At 41.6% G+C, this 18084-nt stretch overlaps 1 protein-coding gene across 1 annotated transcript; it reads right to left on the bottom strand.

The window, feature by feature from the left end:
• Positions 1 to 2177: 2177 nt before the first annotated feature.
• LOC141053639 (uncharacterized) lies at positions 2178 to 3758 on the bottom strand. Its single transcript, XM_073550654.1, has 2 exons — positions 3102 to 3758; positions 2178 to 2818 (listed from the first exon to the last, which is right to left on the bottom strand). Exons 1-2 carry the CDS (start codon positions 3525 to 3527, stop codon positions 2273 to 2275), a joined length of 972 nt encoding a protein of 323 aa, XP_073406755.1. The 5' UTR covers positions 3528 to 3758; the 3' UTR covers positions 2178 to 2272.
• Between the last annotated feature and the right edge of the window lie 14326 nt (positions 3759 to 18084).

The following is an 18084-nucleotide window of genomic DNA, read 5'->3' as shown; positions in this document are numbered from 1 at the left end:
ACCCATAAACCTAAAGTTGCAATCCATTGACTCGGTCGTTATGGCTTGTTGCGTGCTGCACAATTTTCTGCGGCGCCGCGATGCAAATGATTACACTCCGCCTGCCTTTGTGGACTCTGTTGACACAACAAATGGTCAGCTTGTTCTTGGTAGGTGGCGCGACAATGATCCCGCAGTACCTGGACTTCAAGCACTGGCAAGGGGAAGAAACCGTGATGATGCTAAGGCCTGCAGGGACGAATACTGCCAATATTTTAATGGGCCTGGTGCTGTTACTTGGCAGCATGAAATCTAGACAGCAAAAGTGTTTATTTAACATGTTTATTTCATTCTTGTGTGATAAAAACAACAATAAATTCACATAGTTGCTACTTTTCAAAGTGTTACTGGTTTTTAAAAGAAAAAAAAAATAACAAAGCCCTGAGACACAGTATCAGCACTGTAGCGATCCGTTAACACGCCATTTTACAACCGCCCTTAAGTGGACTCTATAGCGTCACCGATAAGCGCGCAGTAGTACCAGAACAAAAAGTACGCAGTAGCGTCACCAAATGAGGCGGGAAAACGTCGTGACGTCACGACGTTCTTGTGGCCGTCCCTGCTGCGTTGTGAAAGCAAAACAGGAAGCAATGGCTGGTAGACAGAGAGCTACACCTTGGGGGGAGGCCGAAATGCGTTTCCTGGTACAGGAGATGGAGAGGCGCGATTATGCGTGTGGACAGGCGCATGCACACCCCATGAGACACAAGCGGGCTGTGTTGCGTAGGATCAGGCGAGGACTGTTACGCCGGTTCGGAGTTGAACGCACCACAACGCAAATCAGAAAAAAACTGGCAGATCTGCGCTTTCGCTCAAGAGACCTCCTCACCAGCCTCCAACAACAAGTGCGGAGGGACCGAGGTGAGTGTTCCAGATAGTATGTTTTAAACTTTTTTCTGTTTTTTTTTTTTTTTTTTCCAACTGGGTTTACAGTGTAAAAAAAAAAAAAAAAAAATATGATTCGCACAAGTGAAATTGCACAACGCAAATATAAGTCGTTTTGCCCTCAGTTTTGTTTTTTCCAAACAGCGGCGCATGCGGCGGCCCCAGCCCCATCAGCACCTGCAGCACCAACATCCCCCGCAGCACACGCAAGCCAGGCGGTGCAAGCATCTCCTGAAGCAGAGTCCGTAAGTGTATAAAATGCGTTTGTTCATGTTATTAGTATTGTTATTGGGTTGAAAATTACAAGAATAGGGGGGGGGGAAAGAAGTCATGGTTCACATAAGCCGAACGGAAAATAAAAACCAAAGTTTATTCCAGGGAGGAAACAATAATGGAGTATTACAATACCGTTTCTTTTTTTTTATGTTTTCACCGCTTTGGAAATGTTCAATGCTCAATTTCATATTTTTAGATACCTGAGCCCGTAAGGACCCCCTCGCCCCCCTCAACGCCTCAACCACAAATTGCTTCCTCCACTTCATCCCCAATTGGTGTGTTTTCTCCAGTATCACTCCGGGAAGCTGGAGCTGACTCGACCTCCGGTAATAATTTTTTTTTTTTTTTTTTTTTTTAAGCATGTGTGAAATTATAATTTGTGTAACAGTTGCTGGCATACTCTTTATTTAGACATTTTTTTTTCTAGTACGTGTTGCCACTCGACGTGGAAGGACTGTTATCTCCTCTTCTGAAGAGTCAGAGGCGCAACAAAAACGTAAGTGTTTCACCACAAGCATGAACCGTATGCACCCATCTGCTGCCACTTAACACTATGGCCCCATATTGCGATCCATTGGATATGGCCCATTTGCTACCAAACCCACATTATGCCACCATATGCTGCTCCACATACTATGGCACCGTATGCATGGACATTTACAAAACCGCCATCAACAATGTAAATTTCCTCAACAGAAATACCAACCTTACCTGAACTCTTGGCAGCACACAGGAGGGCGATGTCTGCGTTACACCAACTCGGAGTGATGCTGGACCAATTTGTGGCAGCCCAACCGCAGGGTGATAACATTTAATTTTTTTTTGTTTTGTTTTAAAAAATTGTCTATGTCATGTTGACATATGTTAAACTTTCATGGTTTGTTTAAAAATCAGTCTTAAAGAAAGAAATTAAAAAGCCTAACTGGCAAAACAATTTTTGTCTCAGTCTAGAAAGGACTTGGAATTGTAGTCATGTGTAAAGCAAAGATTTTAATTACACTTTTTATTTTTTATAAACAAACAAAAAAGAAAAACCAAACAATTTTGTTAATACAAAAAGTTAACATAACAACTATAATTGAGTGTAACTTAAGTCTGAGTCATTCAGTTGCTGCCTTCCAGGATTTATGAATGGGCCAGACTGCCAATGTGGGGTTCCAAAGTTCATGCTGTGTAGCGGCTGAATCGCCCTTCTTGGCGTGCTTGTTACCTGTTCTTGTGTCTGCGGCCTTGGGGTTATTGACATTGCTTGGGAATCCACCAGAATATAACTGTCTTTTAGTTGTCCAACAGCAGCTTTATTTAGCGCTTCGAATATAATTCTCTCAGCCTGAAGCCTTTGTGTAACGTCCAGAGACCGAAGTCTTTCGTCCACCATGTGCGCAAAGCCCCCAATGGCTTGCTTTTCCTGCAGCGACAATATGTTCTTTGCTATATCGACAAACTCAGGAAAAGGTGGAGCGGTGGCCTTTCTTTTTCTACTCACAGGGTTACGCCTTTGCACAGTGTACGCTCCCACGGACACACTTGCCTCCTCTGCCTCCTCGTCGGTTGGGTTTGATGTTGCAGGGGTTTCAGGAATTACACATGGTGTAGGTGACACCTCTTCTGTTACATGCTGCAAGAACAGAAAAAAAAGGTTAAAACACAGAAAAAGTAAAACGAGTGTTTTTTAAACACATAACAATAATTTATTAAGAGGGGGTGTGAACATTGGTACTGGCTACGTACTGTCATCGACAAAATGTGTAGAAATTATGTAATGATAAACCAATTTAAAATGAAGAGGTATCAGCTGTGAACAAAGTTACAAATCATCAACTTAATGACTAAAACTCAACTGTACCATGTACATATATATGTATCATAGGTTATTTGAGGGAAACCCAAAACATACTTACATCGACTAGAGGGGAATCAGGCCGTGTCACTGTTTCTTCCTCTTGTGGCAGTGACATAGAACAGTGCATAACCCTGGGGATTTCCTGGTCTCGCGTAAACTCCAGCAAGTTGTAGTACCACAACTTCGGAACATACACTTCATCGGTACCTGCCCCAGACCTTGTTGACTTTTCCACCTTGTTCAATTCCTTTTTGAACACTGTGCGTAGAGCTTGAATTTTTTTTTTAATAACAGCCTCGTCAACTGTTTCGCTTGGGTGATTTTCTTGATATAGATTGACAAGTTTTTCATATGCAACCTTCTTCTTGTATTTGTTACTGTAATCAGGAGACTTCACCTTCCATAGGCAGGGCAGTGAGCGATACATCTCAATAAATAGGCGTATGAACTCTTGGCTGTTAGCAACTTGGCTACTTGATGCCATCTGTAATAAAAAAGAAAGGAAATGGTGAGAACTCTTTCATTTAGGTACGGACATACATTTTATAACAAATAGTTTGTATCGCATAAGCTTGGTCGCTGTCCTAGAAAGGTATCCCGTTCAACAATTACAAAAATGGGGGCGGGCGCGGTTTCAAAACTAAAATGGCTGCTCGGACATGTGCATATGGACAAAATGAACATAGACACAATAAAAAAGAGTTTGAATCGCATAAGCTTGGTCGCTGTCCTAGAAAGGTATCCCGTTCAACAATTACAAAAATGGGGGCGGGCGCGGTTTCAAAACTAAAATGGCTGCTCGGACATGTGCATATGGACAAAATGAACATAGACACAATAAAAAAGAGTTTGAATCGCATAAGCTTGGTCGCTGTCCTAGAAAGGTATCCCGTTCAACAATTACAAAAATGGGGGCGGGCGCGGTTTCAAAACTAAAATGGCTGCTCGGACATGTGCATATGGACAAAATGAACATAGACACAATAAAAAAGAGTTTGAATCGCATAAGCTTGGTCGCTGTCCTAGAAAGGTATCCCGTTCAACAATTACAAAAATGGGGGCGGGCGCGGTTTCAAAACTAAAATGGCTGCTCGGACATGTGCATATGGACAAAATGAACATAGACACAATAAAAAAGAGTTTGAATCGCATAAGCTTGGTCGCTGTCCTAGAAAGGTATCCCGTTCAACAATTACAAAAATGGGGGCGGGCGCGGTTTCAAAACTAAAATGGCTGCTCGGACATGTGCATATGGACAAAATGAACATAGACACAATAAAAAAGAGTTTGAATCGCATAAGCTTGGTCGCTGTCCTAGAAAGGTATCCCGTTCAACAATTACAAAAATGGGGGCGGGCGCGGTTTCAAAACTAAAATGGCTGCTCGGACATGTGCATATGGACAAAATGAACATAGACACAATAAAAAAGAGTTTGAATCGCATAAGCTTGGTCGCTGTCCTAGAAAGGTATCCCGTTCAACAATTACAAAAATGGGGGCGGGCGCGGTTTCTACAGTACACAAAAATAAAACGATAAAATAAAAAAAAAAAAAAAAAAGGGCATAAAAAAATAAATAAAACTTTGGAACCAAGATAAACTTACCTTTGACGTTGCGAAAATTCCGAAAGTTAGGGAGAAAAAATATAAAAAAATTTGCACTGTTGAGATGATATTCAAAATGGAGGTATTTGAAAATAACCAATGATGATGATGATCCTTCAAGAGGGTTGCTGAAGGTCGAATAGCGAAATCGAACCAAAAATGCACTGTTGTCTCTAGGGAGAAAAATGCTGGTTTAAGCTAACCACGGCGCTCCAGAGATTTAAACTGTAACGCTATTACGTCCTCTTTAATGACGCCGCCGGCCAATGACAGCGTAGCGGTGACCACCAATCGGCGCTTTGGGGGGCGTTGTAAATTAAACGCTGAAGCACGCCCACCGAGGTCTGAATCGTTTTTTGTTTAGTAATGTGAAAGGTACTCAACGAGCAACGAGGTCGCTATGCAGATCGCTGATCTCTCTAGAGTCGTTGACGAGAGTGGACTGTTTGAAAGCTATCTAGCGATCACGTAACGACACAACAGCGATCTATGCCTGGTCGGATCGCTATCGTTATCGCTGGTGCGTTGTTTAGTGTAAAAGGCCCTTAGGTGTTGCAATTCCAATGTTGAGGAGTGTATGTCAGCAGCCTATATATGCTGTTACAAATACATCAGCTTCAGCTGAGTCAAGTGATGTGCGCTTACAAAGCTGTGTATTATTGTGACAACAAAATCAGTGTTTTATCAGCAGGAGATTATCACTAATGGTCTAGGTTTCTGGGGCCATCTAGTCCTTCTGCTCTCTGTGACCCTACCCCCACCATTATCTAGCAGCTTTTTGACTGACCGTCACTTCCAAACAGAGAACAGGTGTCCCAGCAAGGAACATCACCTTGTCGTGGCTCCAGGGCAGACATGAATTGGCCGATTTATGTGCTAAGTATCTCCGTTTTTTCCTATTTTCTAGAGCAGTAATACAATTTCATATTCACATATTTCATGTTTGCATGCTATAGTGTTACAGAGTTCAACTTTATTTGTTGGTTATCTATGGAGATGGCTACTCTTAGTAAGCACCTGTTCACACCTGTTCTCTGTTTGGAAGTGACGGTCAGTCTTTCATATTTATAGCCTTCTGAGCCTTGAAAGCTCGCAAATATAATTTCTCTGGTCAGCCAATAAAGGTATCACTCCTTGAATACTTTTCTCAATTTTTTGGGGGGACATAAGTATTTACATCTGTTTTTCTGGCTAACACGGTACCACAATATTATTTTGTATTGCACATTATACTAATAGCATGTCATCCAGCTGACCTGTCATGCCGCCATGCAATCCCAGCTCCCCCCATTTTGAATGAGAAAAAGTCACAACAGAGTGCAACGTGCCTGACTCTGTTACTCCACAAATCAGCACAAAAACTGAGAGGACTCTAAGACAAAGTCTCTCATACAACCCTTATTGAAAAAATGACTAAGTATGGAATGGACAAGGCAACTGTTAGGTGGATTCATAACTGGCTTAGTGATCGGACCCAAAGAGTGGTCGTAAATGGCTGCACATCCAGTTGGAAGAATGTCTCAAGTGGGGTACCACAGGGCTCTGTCCTGGGCCCTGTATTGTTCAACATATTTATCAACGATTTAGATGAAGGAATTGAGGGTAAACTGATTAAATTTGCTGATGACACAAAGCTAGGAGGGATAGCTAATACTAGAGAAGAGAGAGAGAGGATTCAAAAAGATTTAAATAAACTGGAGAAGTGGGCAGCAACTAACAGAATGGTTTTTAACAGGGAGAAATGCAAAGTACTACATCTGGGCAATAAAAATGAAAAAAGCATATATAGAATGGGAGGAATAGGGCTAAGTGACAGCACATGTGAAAAAGACTTGGGTATACTAATAGATCACAGACTGAATATGAGTCAACAGTGTGATGCAGCAGCAAAAAAGGCAAATGCAATTCTAGGATGTATTAACAGAAGCATACAGTCTAGATCACGTGAAGTCATTATTTCCCTCTACTCCTCTTTGGTCAGACCTCATCTGGAATATTGTGTCCAGTTTTGGGCACCACATTTTAAAAAAGACATCAACAAACTGGAGCAAGTTCAGAAAAGAGCGACCAGAATGGTGACCGGTCTGCAAACCCTGTCTTATGAGGAAAGGTTGCAGGATTTGGGAATGTTTAGTTTGCAAAAGAGAAGACTGAGAGGAGACTTAATAGCTGTCTACAAATATCTAAAGGGCTGTCACATTGTAGAAGGATCAACTTTATTCTCATTTGCACAAGGAAAGACTAGAAGCAATGGGATGAAACTGAATGGGAAGAGACACAGATTAGATATTAGAAAAAACTTTTTGACAGTTAGAGTGATCAATGAGTGGAACAGGCTGCCACGAGAAGTGGTGAGTTCTCCTTCAATGGAAGTCTTCAAACAGAGGCTGGACAGACATCTGACTGGGATGATTTAGCGAATCCTGCTTTGAGCAGGGGGTTGGACCAGATGGCCCAGGAGGTCCCTTCCAACTCTACGATTCTATGATTCTATGATTCTATGATTCTATGCCCTGTTAGGCATCACAGGAGCATAGTGGAATTGAAGCAAGTTGGGGTCCCTATAACTCTCCCTCCACTATGATGGTGATTGAGCCTACCCTGTCACACGGTCAGTGCGAACTCGCACTTTCACTGCCGCCGCCCGGTGCAGGTGCTAAGCTCAAGTGGGAGTTCCCTACACTGCCTGACAAGAACCACACTCGCAGTGCCAGTAGCAGCACATGTGCATACAGGGTGGTAACTGTCCCACCTACACACACAGCAAATACAAGTGATCTTAGAGCACCGACGGGCACCCCAAAGATCCATTTAGAGACTGCGCCAGTCAGACAGGACCTTGCTCGTGGGCCAATCTGGAGCCAGGCAGGACCTGAGCAGATGATGACCGAACACCAATGAGAGGTCGCCAGTCGCCACCTCATGAGCATGCTCAGTAGAGCGAATCCTGGACTTAGCCTCAAGAACGACTGCTCGCCTTTGTCTATTGCAAGTTACCATAGCTGGACCAGGAGAGGCAGCAGTAATAAAGCGCACAGCCCGTGTCTGAGCAAGACACTGAGACCGACATCTCTGGTGAGCAGCATCCACTGCGGTCGAGACTGAATGGGAGACTGCAGGAGAAGATAAGGCTTGGGATCCATCCTGTGCAGAGGGAAAATCCCGGCACCTTACACACTGCATCTTCAGAACTTGTGCCCCAGTATGGTGACACTCTAGCTTTTTTCACTATAGACAATTGTTTGCTTATGACCTTATTGTCTGGGATTAGAAATCCTTTCTTCAGCTTAGTTGTCTTTAGGACGTCGTCCTGCTGCTCACCTGAGCGATTCTCCATTCAAGTGATTAGGCTTCCTTCCTCATCCTCCTCTTTAACTTCGCTAGGTGTCCTGCCTGAATTCTAGAATTCCTATGCCAATTAATATCTGCTTCCCTGCAGAGCGTACTATCCAACATATGGTTCTCACTTTGCACATGACACCGTTTATATGCAAGTTTTCAAGCAGCTAGACCATAGGTCTGACTCTTCTTAAGGCTTAGCGCTATTTGACTAATAACAGGAAATTTCTTTCCTGTTGGTGCCCATGTAACTCCATCCAATAAGGCTGCTCCTAGTTGTCAACCCCGTCTGCAACTAAATCACTGCTGCTGGGCAGAAAATAGACAAACAACATTTCAAAACATCACAATGCATTATATAACCATCAAATCTTCAATGGGGGATTATAGGCAGCTTTTCTATTCCTTTACAAAGCCATCAAAGAAATGTAGCTTCCCAACTCCAGCAGCACTCATGCAGCTCCACATAAGGACACTGCCACTAACATTTTTCGCTGAAGCCATCATGCATTTTCCAAGCTCAATTTTCTAAATGCATGTTGCTTACAAAGAAATATGGTGGTGGCCGTGTCTTTATGTAAGGCTACATGAGTACTCCTGGTGCTTGGAAGTTACATTCTTTGAAGGTATCATGTATTCACAGTTGTGCTGCTCTATAATGAAAGAGAAGATGATACCATCACTCCATGCCTTTGGTAGATATGAACATTTCCAACGTGACAATGATCCAAAACACATGCTGCATTTCTGAAGGAGAACAGGGTGAAGCCTATTCAGTGGCCAAGTATGTCTCCTGATCTGAACCCAACTGAAACAGCTATAGGAAATTCTGAAGAGACAATTTGAACATCTTTCTCAATTCACCATACAGACTCTAAAAGAGGTCATTCATGAAGATAGGAAAAAGATAAATGTTGCAATATGTCACCATCTTGTTCATTCCATGTCTAGATGATTTGGTGCTGTCCGTAAACATCATTGAGATCATACAAAATATTAGATGTAGTAGTTTTTAATGTGGGGTGTACTTATTTTAGCATCAATTAATTTGAGTAAACCTTAAGGTTTTGTAATGAAATGTTATATTATTAACATTACTTTCATGTTGTGGGCTAAAAAGATGTCCTAGGAAATTCAATGTTGTCAAAATTGTGGAAATTGTTCTCTTGTTCACTGAGATATTGATTAAAATTTTACTCTTCAAATGGGGTGTACTCATTTATGCTGAGTACGGGGTTCAACTCTCACCAAGGACAACATCTGCAAGGAGTTTGTATGTTCTCTTCGTGTTTGCGTGGGTTTCCTCTGGGTACTCAGGTTTCCTCCCACATTCCAAAGACATACTGATAGGGAATTTAGATTGTGAGCCCCATCGGGAACAGTACCAATAATGTCTGTAAAGCGCTGTGGAATTAATGGTGCTATACAAATGCGTAAAATAAATAAAAAATATGAGCTGAAAACGGTATATACAGTATATAAGCAAACATACATATTATATACAGTACATATCTACTGTATTATCTACACACACAGGATTACTATGGTGGATTTCCTTCTTGATTTCAGTTAGCCACTCTTCATGTCTTTATCTGTTTCTATGTGCTCAGTCTCCCCATTCTGTTGTTTTCTCCCTCCCTTTCTCCATTCTACCGAAGGAAGGCCATCTTTCAGTTACCAGTAGAGTTGAGCGATACCGTCCGATACTTCAAAGTATCGTATCGGATGGTATCGGCCGATCTTTAAAAAAAGTATCGGTATCGCCGATTCCAATACCGGAAGTCCCATTCAAGTCTATGGGACTTCCGGTATCGGAATAAGAAAAACCCTTTCCTGCCCTTGTACAGCCTCTCTGGGGTCTGTACGGGCCTTTCGGGGGGCTGTGCCGGCCTGCCAGGGGGTCTGTGCAGGCTCCGGTGGTCTGTGCCGGCCTGCCGGTGGTCTGTGCAGGCTCCGGGGGGCTGTGCCGGCCTGCCGGGGGGCTGTGCCGGCCTGCCGGGGGGCTGTGCCGGCCTGCCGGTGGTCTGTGCAGGCTCCGGGGGTCTGTGCAGGCATCGTCCGATGGGACTACAAGTCCCATCGGGCGATGCCTGCTACCATGACAGTGATTGACACATTAGCCAATGATGGGACAGTAGTAGTCCCATCATCCGGCTAATGTGTTAAATGTAAAAAAAAAAAAAAAAAAAAAAAATTACATGCTACATACATACAACATGCATACTACATACATGCTACATTCATACTACATACTACATACATGCTACATACATACTACATATATACTACATGCATGCTACATACATACTGCATGCTACATACATACCACATACATACTACATACATACTACATGCTACATACATACCACATACATGCTACATATATACTACATGCATGCTACATACATACTACATATATACTACATGCATGCTACATACATACTGCATGCTACATGCATGCTACATACATACTACATACATACTACATGCTACATACATACCACATATATACTACATACATACAATACATTCATACAATACATACATAGACATACAGTACATATAACATAGAGTAACATACTTACCAATACTTGTCACATTGTTCCCAGAAGCCATTGTCGTCTACGGAATAAATATTAACATAACAAACCACAAAAATACTCACCCACGATCCGAAGCACTCCACGAGTGTGTCCCACGACGATCTTGGGTAGAGAACTGCAGCATCAGCTGTTTCTGCCGTTCTCTACGGGCTGCAGGAATCCAATGACGGAAGGTAGGTATCCTTCCGCACTGTATTCCTCCGCCACTTAAAAAAAAAAAGTCCCTAGTCTCACTTTATGCCATTGCTGTGTGGGAATTTCCCACGCAGCAATGGCATAAAGTGAGACTAGGGACTTTTTTTTTTTAAGTGGCGGAGGAATACAGTGCGGAAGGATACCTACCTTCCGTCATTGGATTCCTGCAGCCCGTAGAGAACGGCAGCATCATCTGATGCTGCAGTTCTCTACCCAAGATCGTCGTGGGACACACTCGTGGACTGCTTCGGATCGTGGGTGAGTATTTTTGTGGTTTGTTATGTTAATATTTATTCCGTAGACGACAATGGCTTCGGGGAACAATGTGACAAATATTGGTAAGTATGTTACTCTATGTTATATGTACTGTATGTCTATGTATGTATTGTATGAATGTATTGTATGTATGTAGTATATATGTGGTATGTATGTAGCATGTAGTATGTATGTAGTATGTATGTAGCATGCATGTAGTATATATGTAGTATGTATGTAGCATGCATGTAGTATATATGTAGTATGTATGTAGCATGTAGTATGTATGTAGCATGTAGTATGTATGTAGTATGTATGTAGTATGTATGTGGTATGTATGTAGCATGTAGTATGTATGTAGCATGCATGTAGTATATATGTAGTATGTATGTAGCATGTAGTATGTATGTAGTATGTATTGTATGTATGTAGTATATATGTGGTATGTATGTAGCATGTAGTATGTATGTAGCATGCATGTAGTATATATGTAGCATGTAGTATGTATGTAGTATGTATGTGGTATGTATGTAGTATGTATGTAGCATGCATGTAGTATGTATGTAGTATGTATGTAGTATGTATGTAGTATGTATGTAGCATGTAGTATGTATGTAGTATGTATGTGGTATGTATGTAGCATGTAGTATGTATGTAGCATGCATGTAGTATATATGTAGTATGTATGTAGCATGTAGTATGTATGTAGTATGTATTGTATGTATGTAGTATATATGTGGTATGTATGTAGCATGTAGTATGTATGTAGCATGCATGTAGTATATATGTAGTATGTATGTGGTATGTATGTAGTATGTATGTAGCATGCATGTAGTATGTATGTAGTATGTATGTAGTATGTATGTAGTATGTATGTAGCATGTAGTATGTAGCATGCATGTAGTATATATGTAGTATGTATGTAGTATGTATGTAGTATGTATGTAGCATGTAGCATGCAGTATGTATGTAGCATGTATGTAGTATATATGTAGTATGTATGTAGCATGCATGTAGTATGTATGTAGCATGTATGTAGTATGTATGTAGTATATATGTAGTATGTATGTAGCATGTAGTATGTATGTAGCATGCATGTAGTATGTATGTAGTATTTTTTTTTTTTTTTTTTTTTTTAACATTTAACACATTAGCTGGATGATGGGACTACTACTGTCCCATCATTGGCTAATGTGTCAATCACTGTCATGGTAGCAGGCATCGCCAGATGGGACTTGTAGTCCCATCGGACGATGCTTGCACAGACCCCCGGACATCAGCACAGCCCCCCGGCAGGCCGGCACAGCCCCCCGGCAGGCCGGTACAGACCCCCACAGGGTGCACAGACCACCGGCAGGCCGGCACAGCCCCCCGGCAGGCCGGTACAGACCCCGGGCAGTCCACACAGCCCCCCGGCAGGCCGGCACAGCCCCCCGGCAGGCCGGCAGAGACCCCCGGAAGGCCCGAAATGACGGCGCATCATGATGCGCACACACCGCGCATCATGATGACGTCAGGCCGTCAATCAACTGAACTTCCGATTCCGATGCCGAATTCCGATATTGAAAAAATATCGGAAGTCGGTATCGGAATTCCGATACAGCAAGTATCGGCCGATACCCGATACTTGCGGTATCGGAATGCTCAACACTAGTTACCAGCTTATATTACAGCACATTAGGCAAATGTGATGTCAAATTGTGATGTACTTTTTTTTTCCCCTCAGATGGATAACAAGGCCTCATTTGTAAAAAGTCAAGAAATGGACTTCACAGCAGGAAGCCAATGAAATGTCATTGGGATTAGGCAATATGAATACAGGAACTAATAACTATGGTTAGCAGATGTAAGGAAGTTATTCTGCGCTGAAGTCTCACATCTGTATTTTCTGGAGATGGAAATCTTGGCACTAAACATATGGTCAATTAAATAGATATAAATATGTCATAAATAGTTATGTCACAATCACAATTATGTATTTTAATTAAAATAAGAATTCAAAGAGGTTTTCAGTATATAGTATTTTAAAAATTGAAAGATATGGTAGATGCCACCATTTCTAGGTTGCTGCCGATCATATACTCATCTGTTAAATCACCTGTCAATGGCTTTGAAATGTGGTGCTGGAGAAGAATGCTATCAATGCCATGGATGGCAATAAGAACAAACAAATTCATTTTGGAACAAATCAAGTCAGACATGTCGCTCGAAGCCAGGATCACCTGACTTGTCTACTTTGGACACATCATGTAAAGAGAGCAATCACTGGAGAAGGACATCATGGTCGGAAGAATAGAAGGAACAAGGCAAAGAGGAAGACCAAATGGATTGATACTATCAAGATAACGGTGGAGAAAACCTTGGTAGACCTACCTAGGCTTGCATAACATCGATCTTCCTACAGATTGTTCATCCATCAAGATGAGATCAGGCTGAAGGCCGCTAATAATAATAATAATGATAGTATTGGTAAGTATCTGTCAGATAAGGAATGTTTGTCTACATTAACATGATACAAAGTTGCAAAGTAAAATAGAAAAGCAAAGTTCAGTAATATTGTAATACAGTAGTGTCTTGTGAACAGGTACTTAGTTTGGGTTTGTGTTGTGATCCCACAAATTTTATAGTGCAAGAATGTGGAGTGCCCCGGGCCCGTCGACTTCCATGGGGGACGGTGTCACGGCGGCGGCGACCCGGTCCGTGGCCCAGAGGCGTCCAGTAATAAAATAGGGGAAAGTTGTGTGGTATTTTTGTGGTAAAAATAAAGATAATGTTTATAGATGGTGAAATACGTGACGCCACTTGTAGTATTCTGGTCAGAGGTGACCAGCGCTGCGGTGTTGCTTCTCTGGGATGGATGTTGGGCGCAGCTATGATGTTGCAGCCCTCCACAGGTAGGGCTGTAGTCCCAGGGCAAAGATGTTAAATAAATAGTAAAAATGGCTGTAAATGTTGGGGTGCAGATAAATGAGAGAAAGACACAGAGAGGTGCAGTTTCTTTACCTTTTACTGGTAATAGGTTGCAGTCCGGAGTACCACATACAGGTGCTGGAATGAGTCCGGCTCGCCTAGAGGCATTCAGGGGATCCACCTTGCCAGGTGGGGATTTAGGACATTCCTTTCTGCGCTATGTGTGTGGGTCTCCACTGTATATAACTATGCTACGACCCTCTATTTTTGATGGTTTCACTAACCTGTACGGCTGTCAGCGTGAGCCTATTCCACGGGTACCGTTCTCTTCACCGTCGGCCCCGAGCTCCTTATCCGCTGACGTGCCCTCAGGTGTTTAATGTGCACAGGAATTTATAATCTCCTGTACTTTCAGATTCGGCTATCAGGGTGTACAGCTCCTGTCAGCCTAGGACTCTGATGTCCCTTTTCTCTTTATTAGCGCTTCACTCAGGGGTCTGCTATATGCAGTATTTTAGCTTCCCTAGAGTCTCTCAATCTCTGCTCTTGTCCTTTCCCTCTTCACAGATCAGCTCCCTGTCTTCATCTGACAGGATCTTCCAGAAAGATCCTTTTACCTCACATCCTCACGTTTTACTGTCATTATCATTTCTCTCACAGCTGCTCTCGTTTCCATGACAACTCCCTCAGCTGACTTCTAGCTGACTCACCAACCCCCTCTGCAGGCCAGAATTTATAAGGCATCTCCCTTTTTTGACTTGCAGCAGGAAATTGTGATTAAATCTATGCTGCCTGGCATGGGGTCCCTTTCTGCCTCCAAGCATGACTTTACCCATTAGAGGGAGGTAATGTCACTGTGACAACTGGACTCTGAGGTGTCACGAATGCATTGGAAGACATGGGGAAAAGAGGGAATGGAAGTAGTAGGGGGCTAACCCTTTCAATATTGTACACGGAGAGAAAGAAAATGACAAGTTACAAACCTTTATGTAGACTTTGGTATGAAAGGGACCGCATAAAGAAAAATAAGTTGGTAGTAACGTAAAAAAAATCAAGAGAGAAATATAGAACTGTCGCATTGTAATACTCAGACTTGAGGAAATCTTATTTTAAGACTTTGACTGCAGTCTACAGATCTAATAATAGTTTTTAATAAACTTCTGCTATTTTTGGTTGTAACATTTCTGATCGGCTTCTGGATTATCAGCAAAGAACAGATCTGGCTGAGATGTATGCATTACACCTTTTATCTGCTCCATGGAAATTGCTTAAATGATTTTAGCGTAGAAAATAAGTGTTACGGCTAAATTGCTTCAATGAAGGTCTTGGAAAACATTACTTGTGAACTGAGGTATAAAGCAATATTAATCTAATATATTTTACCATTTAAATAGTGTGATTAATAAGCAATATTATCTAGAAATGCTGCCTAATGACACTTTAGCAGTCTTGTAAACACAAGAATCACAAGTAATTAAACTCATTATTGTTCTGCCAGTTCTTCCTATGAATGCAAAATAGATATTATTGGGTAGCGTCTTGGCAAATGTAAATCATCCTAAACATAGGACCTCATGCTTATTATTTAGAGTCATAGAATCTCTCAGTTGTATGTTAGTGTAGCAAAAGAGGGGAAAAGGCTACACAGGCCCAAACGCAGTTCATACATGTTAGGCTATGTTCACACCAAGTATAAAAGTATCCGTAGGGTTTTTGTTTTTACACATCAGAAGACATTAAAATATTCTGGACCAAATACAGTTTGCCGTTTTGATAATTGCAATGTATCTGTTAAAATCGTATGCTATAAGTTTGATCCATACGTGATCCTATTTTTTTATGTACTGTGGTAGATCGGCTCACTCGGTTGCACACGGAGGTAGTCAATGGAACACTGCGCATTTAAGGATGCACTTTGTTTGTTAGTACAGTATAAACCAAGGTGTTAAGCACAAAAATAAATATGGCCCTCTGGGCAAAACAGCAAAGCAAAATGGTAGCACTTCGTGCAGTCCTTGTACTAGTGGAGGTCAGCTTACTCAGCGTTAACAATGTACTTACACAAACACTATGTGCACAAACACTCTCCTGGAGTCTTCCTCTCCAGGCCCTCCACAGCCCAGAATAACCCTGAGCTCAGCCATTTAAAGCAAGACCGTGTGACTCTCCAGCATGTGACTGATCACATGATCCTGACATCACACAGATCCTGTAAGGGAGATATGTGGACCCTCTCCCACTCTATGGAGGTCCACTAAAACCAGCCCATAATATAACTTTCAATAAAACAACCCAAAACATAGTGTGTTGATAGAAACGATTCTGGTTTTACACGTATCTCCCCTCCATCACGTCACCAGTGACACTGTCACAGTACCTTTAGACTTGAATAGTTGAGTCTCATCTGAAATATGGAAAAGATTAGTGTATGCTGCAATTTCTTTTTACATAGACATACAGTCCTATTGAATAACATTGGTTGTTTTTTTTTTTGATGGGCCACACTTGGTCCAAAAGTAGTCTCATGAAAGTGGTCTAAGAGTGCATTGGGAGTCCCCCCCAAAAAATGTGGCACATTTAGCAAATTAATTTGAAAAAAGGCTGCGGACTACAGAAAAGAAATCTCCGATTAAAAAAAGGGTTTGAAATAAAGTGTAAATCATTCATCTAGAGCTGGTATCTTTATGCTTACTTTAAGCAGAAGACCTACATCTGTAGCCCAGATGTAATCTATGTATTTTTATTTAAATTATTTAAACTAAGTAACATTAAAATTAGAAATGAAAGACAATTTTTTTTGTCATTCACTGGGATTTTCTCCATGTTATTGAAAGGAAATAGTTGTACAGAAATCCAGAGGAGAACCCTGGTTATTCTTCTGCTACTGGGAAATTGCTAAGGAGGCAAGACTTGCAGAAGAGGAGGACATGGCTACCTTTTTGTCCTACTGCAGATAGGGTAGAAGAGATAATTCTACAGGAGCCATGTATCCTACAGCCATACCAAGGACAATGAGAAGGAGGGGAAAATGACAGAGCTCCTGGCTCAGCTTAAAAAATGGAGAACGTGCTTGCTGTGCATCAATATGAGTACATGACTCCTGTGCCACTCACCTTGTGTTATGGGGCCTAGAGGTACAACTCCTGTTAATGCCTTTCAAGAACAATAGTCTTATAGCAGAACGTCAACCCCCTGACCTGTCCTGTTAGTGGTTAGCGCGCCCTTTGTCAAATGTACACCACTTGTTGCGAAAGAATAAAATCTGCACAACCCTTTTGTGCTTTAAGCAACAAATCAAGAAGGACCTGTCTGACTAAATTCATCTCTCTAGGACTTAGAAAATGCTCATTAAAATATAAGAATTATATCCCTCTATTTTAAAATGTATTTTCACAGTAAGTATACCACCACCATCAGTTCAAACTGATCTAATAAATAAAGTATGCAGTAGATAGTGTGATATCTGAGGTCAAATTGTTTTTTTTTTTTTGTTATTTTAGTATCAAACTTAAAGGAGAACTGTCTTTTTGAAGATCCTAGTAGTGATGAGTGAGTATACTCATTACTAGGGCTCGGGTGGTCTCCTAGTATTTTTGGCGTGCTATGAGATTTAGTGTTTGTCGAAGCAGATACATGATTGGAAGCTGCTAGACAGGCTGAATACATGTGTGGAATCCCTAACAAACAGGCAATCCCCACATGTATTCAGGCTGGCAAGCAGCCGCAAATCATGCAGCTACGTCGACAAACACTACATCTCCGAGTACGCCAAAATACTCGGAGATCACCCGAGCATGCTCTGGGAAACCTTGATCAACGAGTATAATTGCTCGTCACTAGATCCTATCTAAAAGTTACATATCCTTTTAATTACCCATATTTTTTTCATTTCCAAAGCATTTAAATGATATTATTCCTGTTGTCTCCAATAACCTCTTTTTTGTGACCCTTGTTTATGACTATCACCATAATCCTATAGTAGTAAAGACAATAGTATATCTACATTATAGAAAAACGACTTTGTACAGAATGTTTATGTGTATCCATTGTCATTTCAAGCTACACCCCATAGGAGTCACATGGCCGGTGCCTGGTTTATTATTTCATGGCTCCTCTTTTTACAGTTGAATTCATT

The sequence above is a fragment of the Dendrobates tinctorius genome, unplaced genomic scaffold (assembly GCF_039654945.1).
Source record: "Dendrobates tinctorius isolate UK_male_01 unplaced genomic scaffold, ASM3965494v1 ptg000166l, whole genome shotgun sequence".
In the NCBI taxonomy this organism is placed as follows: domain Eukaryota; kingdom Metazoa; phylum Chordata; class Amphibia; order Anura; family Dendrobatidae; genus Dendrobates; species Dendrobates tinctorius.
This window is presented reverse-complemented; position numbering and strand designations above follow the sequence as displayed.